Below are 7,540 nucleotides of genomic sequence, written 5' to 3'. Positions count from 1 at the left end.
GAATTGGACCCCAGATCTGCAGAAGGAGGCATCTTGACCATAACCGGACTTAAAGTGAGGACCGTCGGTACTAGTGAAAGGGCCTCCCCCAAAAGAGGGAGGCTTACAGAGTGGCACCCCTCCTGACAAGCAGAGATGCTCAGAGCAGTGCCCTGACTCCCCCCACTAGGGACTTCGAGAAGCAAGGGCTTTGTTTGGAGGCTGGAGGACTCGAATTCATAGATGGAGGCGTCCCGAGTTCTGATAGGCTGTACAGGGTCGACTGTGAGACAGGATCTAGGGACGGATGAATACTGAGCTACCAGGGCTTCCGTAGTCCTTGCCCCTGCCGTCATCCCTGGGAAACCCCACGTAGAACCATATGCCCCGCCTCTCCACTTCCGCTTCTGAAGCGAGGCGGTCTGCCACTTGCTGTGGCGTCTGTTCTGTGGAGATTGATTGTCTAGGACGCGTCCAGAGCCAAGGTGAGGACCTGAATGTAGCTGAAGGGAATTTCCCAACCTCTCCCAGTAATAAAAGTGACCCAGCCTCATCCCACCCCTGTAATACGCAGTTTCACTGGCCCTGTCCTGAATTACAGGGCCGAGGCGCCATCTTGTAGTTGCCACCTGGAGGGCCACAGTGGGTCAGGCGGCTTTGTTTAAAGAGGGCGGTCTCTTTAGGCGAAGGGAGTAGTCTTGTTCTCAAAAGGTGAAAAGATGGGGCCTTCAGAGCTCACAGGGGTATCTGCTTCCAAAGAGGTGACTACACAGAGGCTCCTCCTGCCGCCACTGCTGCAGGGACCCGGAGTAGCGGCCCCCAATCTTTTTGGCACCTAGGACCGGTTTCTTGGATGACAGTTTTTTCATGGGGTGGGGTGAGCTGGTGGGATGGGGCGTGACAGGGTGGACAAGGGAGGGTGGGGTGGCATGGTGGTAGGGTGGGTTAGGGTAAAGGGGTGGTTTCGGGATGCTTCAAGTGCATTACATTGTTACTTTATTTCTGTTTTTATTACATCCACTCCAGTTTAGGTCATTAGGCATTAGATTGGGAAGGTTTGGACTTCTACCATATGGGTCCAAATTACCATAGAGTAATTCAGGCTGAGAGAACCCATCATTTTTGTGGTGGGGGTGGTGGCAGGCACTGGGGTTAAGGGACGTTCAGGTAGAGAAAGGCATTTATATAAAAGGGTATGGATCTAGAGAGTATTATGTATGCTACGTGAAATAAGTTAGAGAAAAAGAAACTATATGATTACACTTCTATGAGCAATCTGTAAAACAGAAACAGTTGTGATGCAGAGAAAAAAAGGAGGTGGTCACTGATGGGAGTTAGGGTTGGGAGTGTGGGGGAGGAGAGAAATAGATGAGGAAGATTAAGATGTACAAACTACTAGTTACATAATAAAATCAATGGGTTTGAAAGGTAAATAAAGAGATAGATAAGGTAACCCCATTAGGCATAGGGAGGAGTCTCAGCCTTAGAAGAAGTCAAGCTAGGACCTTCAGTGCTAGTCAGCAGGCCTGGGATCCAAGCGGATTGCTGCACTAAGGAGCAACCCCCACTCTCAGATCTGGGCATCCCCAAACAAGGTAGCTGGATATGGAACCCCCAGCATCTCCTCTAGCCACTCAGGGAGGTGAGAGCTTTGCCTTGGGGCATGTAGACTCGGGTCAGCAGAGGGAACACTCCCAAACCCTACCCAAACTGGAGGCCAGAATCCTGAGTGAGGACTGAGGGAGCCCCTGACTCCAGAACTGGGGCAAGGGGCGGGGGTCGAGAATCCTGCCCTTGTGATTTGCAGCATAGCCCCAGATCAGTTTTGGCAGGATGTGGCTCACTCTGTCACCTGTGGTCCCAGAAAGGTGAAGACCTTTTTGCAGGGTCTTGGACTCAGATTGACAGAGGGCAGAGTCCAGGAAGGATGCAGAGTCGAGGGGAAGATCCATACACGGTAGAGAGAGCCACATCTGATGCCACCTCAGCTGTCAGCCCCGGGGGTCCCAGGGAAGAGCTGGCCAGTTCTGGTGCCCCTGACTTCTGCCTGTGGGGTCCGAGGGAGATGAGGGCCTTGGTTTCAGGTCCGGCTGCCCAAGTCAGCAGAAAATGAGGAGTCCCAGGCCATGAGAGATGTTGAGGCACCAATTCTATGTGAAGAAGGAGACAACTGACTCCCCTAGAACAGAGGAGCCCACACAGAGTGCCACCTCTGCTGTTGCCCTGGGAAGCTCAGTTAGAGCTCTCAGGCGGAGATGCCCTCTCATTTTCTCCAAGAATGGTCTCAGGGACATTGGGGTTTGAGTCTGATGGGTGAGGCCTCATTCAACATAGGGAGGAAGCCCGGTTCCTAAAAGGAGTCACAGTGGTAACACTGAATGAACATGTGAGAACCCCACCCAGAAGGAAGTGAACCACATAGTGACATCACTCCTCTCAAACCTGGGAGACCCAGGCATGGGGACCAGATGACCCCCACTTGCTTCTCCCCAGAGCCTGGCAGGGAGGTGAGGAACCTCGTTGATGGGGGTATGGGTTCAGGTCTGCCACTGGAGCATTCGCAGCTAGTACCAGGAGCCCAGAAGAGGACCTAAGAGTTGAGGGACCATCCAGCTACCCCGTGACAACAGAGGGCAGTGCAGAATCTCTTCCTGACTGTCGGCATCAGGAGTCCACACACAGCTGTAGCTAGAGATTGGGAAAATGTCACTGCTTTCTAGTGGGTCTCAGGAAGATGGGGGCCTTAGTAGGAGGGAAGAGATCTCAAGTCAAGACAGATTTCCTGGTCCTGCCAGGAGTCACTGTAAGGACCCAGAGAGATGACTTAGATGAGCACCTACCCAAAGCAGTGGGGGCCCACAAAGTCCCAGCCCCTATCAGCCATGGGACACCCCAGGCAGAGGTTGCCAGATGTCACCCCTCACTTCCAGCCCCAAGAACTCAGGGGGATGTGGGCCTTGATCTGAGGCCGGAAGACTCAGGGTGGACTAAGAGAGGAGCATAGATCCCATTCAGGTAAGGGCGAAAGGGGCCAGCGATGATGGAACAGCAGAGTCCCACAGAGTCCAGCCCCTGCTGCCATCCCAGGGAGGTCAGGGACGGGGTGACTGGAGGTGGCTCACTCTTTCTTTCACCTTGGGAACCTCAGCATGCTCAGGTCAGCAGAGGGTGAATTTCTAACATTTGCCAGGACTCACAGAGAAGATGCTAAGGACCGGTGGGAAACTCCCAGAATTCCTCTCATTGTCACTCCTTGGTGCCCCCAGGCATACATGGCGGGCAGAAGTGTGCCTCACTCAGAGCTAACAGGGAATTGAGCGCCTTAGTCAGCAGAGGAAGGAATCTTAGATTTTGCCCTGAGTAAAATCTGGGGACCTTGCATGAGTAGCACCCATTACAGGGCCTCAACCTCCTGCTGCAGCTCTTCAGGCCCCAGAGACCGTGGGCGGCAGGGCCAGGTAAGGCCACCCTGGCTTTCCCCATTCGATCTCAGGGAGCTGTTGGCTTTGCTATGAGGAAAGGTCCTCAAGCCAGGAGAGAAAGGAGCCCTCAGATCCTCCCAGGAGTTAGTGGGGACTGTGAATGAGGACTGAAGGTAGCATGCTCCCCCTTCCAGCTAATCAAATGAACACTAGAGTCTTGCCTGATCCTCTGCTGAGGCCCCTCATTTCTTTGTGTCATTTCTAAGGGAGATGAGGTTCTTCACCTGAAGGGGCAGCACCAGAGGCAGGAGGGAAGGGCCCACACCTTTGGTGTTGACAAGATGAGGACCCTGAATGGTGGAGAACTGAGTTCAGGACAGAGCAGGCCCCCAGAACTGCCAGTGCCACCCACCCCTACAGTATCCACAACTCGGTTCCTTCTCATGGGTCCCAGGGAGTTTTGAGGTGTCACCTTTCAAACGGCACATGGCAGGGGTCCCGGCCCCACTAAGAGCTGATGTGACAGTTGTGTGTGTGAATGAAGGGAACCAGAGAGGGCCCCACTCCCAGGATCTTCTGTCACTGGAGGCAGCCACAGGCAGGCTGTGGCCTGAGGCTGGCTTGCTCTCACTTCTTACACAGGGTTCTCAGGGGATAGGCTGACCAAGAACAAGAGGCCAGTGGTTCCTGGAGTAGGGCTCTCAAGGAAAGGGGCAGAGCAGCCTTATTCCCTCCATGCTGAAGGAGCTCATCCACTCATCTTCTCTTCTCCAGGTTCCAGCATCTCCTACTTGCCTGCCTGCTTCCCTGCCCGCTGTGCCTGCTGATAGTCATGCCTCGGGGGCAGAAGAGCAAGCGCCGTGGGCGTGAGAAACGCCGCCAGGCACGCATGGAGACCAAGGATCTCGGGAATGCTCAGGCTGCTGCCAGCCCCACCCCTACTTCTGGGAGTACGCCCCCGGGCTCCCCACCTGCCGGTGCGGGCCAGAAGCCTCAGGGAGCTGCAGCCACTAGCTCTCCTGTTGCAGGGGCTGCACGCCCAAGATCTAAAGCACGTGGCAGGGGCCAAGTTGAGGAACATGAAAATTCTTCCCGGGCCTCAACCTCTGCTAAGACCGCTCCTCCAGATCCTCTGACCAAGAAGGCAGGAGACTTGGTAAATTTCCTGCTTGATAAGTTTAAGATGAAAGAGCCCATTATGAGGATAGATATGCTGAAGCTTTTTCACAAAAGGTACAAGACACGCTTCCCCGAGATCCTCAGGAGAGCAACTGAATGCATGGAGCTGGCATTTGGTCTTGAATTGAAGGAAGTCAAGCCGAATGGTTACTCCTATACCCTGGTCAGCAAGATAGGCCTCATCAGTAATGAAGTGCTGAGCAGCAGCAGTGAGGTGCCGAAGAATGGGCTTCTGATGCCTCTGCTGAGTGTGATCTACCTGAATGGCAACCGCGCCTCTGAGGCTGATGTCTGGAAGTTCCTCAATGTTCTGGGCATCTATGATGGAAAGCAGCATGTAATCTTTGGGGATCCCAGGAAGCTCATCACGGAAGAGTGGGTGCAGCAGAATTACCTGGTGTATCGTCAGATTCCCGACAGTGATCCCCTGAGCTATGAGTTCCTATGGGGCTCAAGAGCCTACGCTGAAACCAGCAAGATGAAGGTGCTGGAGTTTTTGGCCAAGATCAATAGTACCGTCCCCAGTGCTTTCTCGTTGCATTACGCTGAAGCTTTGAGAGAAGAAAAGAGATCCCGAGGCAGATCTCTAGTTAGGTCTCGTGGTGCTGCCAGGGCCACTGCCCGCTCCAGGGTCCCACCCAGATATCTGTCCAGTGCCCAGTGAGTTCTCAGGCAGCAGCTTCACTTTGTTTGACCAATACTGCCAACCTTTTAAGAAGTGAGAGGCTAAAGTAGGGCTGGAAAGTTCATAATACTTATCTTCTTTGTGTTCCTATTTTACGCTATTACCTTTCAAATGTTTCATTTCCTAGAATGTTTGTTTAGATTCAGAATCCAAGTTTATGAATGACATGGATCACAGATTTGTTGTTGTCTGTCAGATCTAAGAGTAAGTGTTTTGGTACTGTGTAGTGTAATTCAGAAAATCCTTCATCTTTTGGGGATCAATTTTCTTGGAAATGTGAAAGAATGTTGTAGTTTTAAAACATATGAAAATCAAGTAAGCTGTAGTCAAGTTTTGACTTATGTTATTCACCTTTGTCTCTCTCTCTGTAACATTCAGTAGTAACCTTAGCGATATACTTAGATGTTGTTAGCTTATTCAAGAATGCCGATAAAAACAATAAGAAACTACATTCCTTGCTTGGTGGCTCCTTTATTCCCATCTTTACTTGAGCATCTGCTCTTCAGAAGGTTCTGTGCTGGTGGGGGTGATGCAAAGATAAAGGAGACCCTGTACCTGCCTGTAGATGTGTTGAGTATATGAGCAGTGATTCCATAAGGAAGGTGGTGTGATGATCTAAGACAAGTGACAAAAATCAGGGAGGATGCTGGGGAGGGAGTTGGGATGAGAGCAGTGAGGTATGAATTCTCTCAGCCTTTATTCTCTTAAACCAAAACTTTGAGGTTTGGTATTTTGGCCAAGGTCAATGGTAACATTCCCAGTGCCTTCCCACCCGATTATGAAAAGGCTCTGAGAGAGGATGACGAGAGAGCCCAAGCTGCAGTCAGGGTTTATAGTCCTGCCAAGGCCAGTGTGTGCTCCAAAGTCACATCTAGCAGTCCCTCCAGCCCCTAGTTAGGTCTGAGGCAACTATTTCACTGCGTTCGACCAACACTCCCAGCCTTTTAAGTTGTGAGAGGCTAAGGTGGGGCTGGAAAGCTAATCATAATATACATCTTCTTTGTCTTCCTGTTCCTTCCTGGGAGGTCATTTTAAGTTGGCTGCGTGGTGGGCTGGATGAACCTGTGATAATGGTGAGCCGAGCCGAGATCCCTACATGGTGGCCCTCAAAGTTGGGAGGCTGAGACTGAAATGAGAAGCTTCCCTGAACAGTTACCCTGAGATTGTGAGTCAACCAGAGGGAATCTCCACCTGGGGGAAAGAACAGAAGGTGTCCAGTGCTCCTGCCCCAGTGCAGGTGAACACAGTCCACAAACCAGGTGTTTGATGCATATTACTCTCTCCTTTGTGATGGGATGTTGAGACGTCACTGTGCTGGCACTCTGGGCCCTGAACAGAAGAAGCCCCAGCACACTCCAAACATGAGGGTATCTCGAGTGTAATCTAGTAGACCTCTTGAGCGGGGCTAGATTTTAGTGGTGGTGAAATACATGAAAATCGGGGTGTTTTGTCGGGAGGGCTTTGGGAGGCAGGGGAATTACTGGTCCTTGACACAAATTCTATAAGGTTTTGCATTGCATCCTGGTAAAACACTTGCCTCTAAATTCAATAACATATTCTCTGATAGAGAAAATTACATAGGATTACTTGTTTAGTTGCTAAGTTGTGTCTGACTCATTGTGGGCCCATGGACAGTAGCCTGGCAGGCTCCTCTGTCCATGGAACTTTGCAGGCAAGAATACTGGAGTGGATTGCCAATTCCTTCTCCAGGGGATCTTCACAACCCAGGGATTGAACTGACATCTGGTTGTCAGGTACATTCTTTACCACTGAGCCACCAGGGAAGCCCTACAGTTTCTTGCTAAGCAGAAGTTTGATTGACTTAGCTTTCTTTGTTTAGAAGACCACATAGTCTCTAGTTTCTCCTGGGTAAAGAAAAATTCCCATAGATGAAGGTAGAAATTCCCATAGATTTTCTTCTGGTGTGAAAATAAGCATCATTACACCTAAACTTTGCCAGCTGCAGTGCCAGGTGCTTTGCACAAGCTACATATGTTCTGATACTTCTGTAAGACAAGGCTTATCAAATTCACTTAGCAGACAAAGAACTTCTATTCTCCAGGCTGATAAAATGACGGAACTGAGTGTAGAGCCTGGTCTGAATTGCTCTAGAGTCCATAATGCTTCACTCCTCCCAGTCTGAGGCTGACATATTGTCAATTCATTTCTCTTCGCACTGCCTGGTCACAATCCCCCTGCCTGGCTGCGATCCCCCTCGCTATGGGGGGATATGAGAGCACTCCTGTGGGGTCTGAGAGCCACTATGGAAACCAGC

At 51.1% G+C, this 7,540-nt stretch overlaps 1 protein-coding gene across 1 annotated transcript; it reads left to right on the top strand.

Annotated features, from left to right (window-relative positions):
- Window positions 1-394: 394 nt before the first annotated feature.
- On the top strand, window positions 395-5,706 carry LOC139181001 (melanoma-associated antigen B1-like). The gene is made up of 2 exons (XM_070783648.1): window positions 395-464; window positions 4,176-5,706. The coding sequence occupies exon 2, from the start codon at window positions 4,234-4,236 to the stop codon at window positions 5,242-5,244; it is 1,011 nt and encodes a 336-aa protein (XP_070639749.1). The 5' UTR covers window positions 395-464; window positions 4,176-4,233; the 3' UTR covers window positions 5,245-5,706.
- Window positions 5,707-7,540: the final 1,834 nt, after the last annotated feature.

Source organism: Bos indicus, chromosome X (assembly GCF_029378745.1).
Source record: "Bos indicus isolate NIAB-ARS_2022 breed Sahiwal x Tharparkar chromosome X, NIAB-ARS_B.indTharparkar_mat_pri_1.0, whole genome shotgun sequence".
Lineage (NCBI taxonomy): Eukaryota > Metazoa > Chordata > Mammalia > Artiodactyla > Bovidae > Bos > Bos indicus.
Note: the sequence above shows the minus strand (reverse complement) of the source record. Positions and strands in the feature narration are given on the sequence as shown.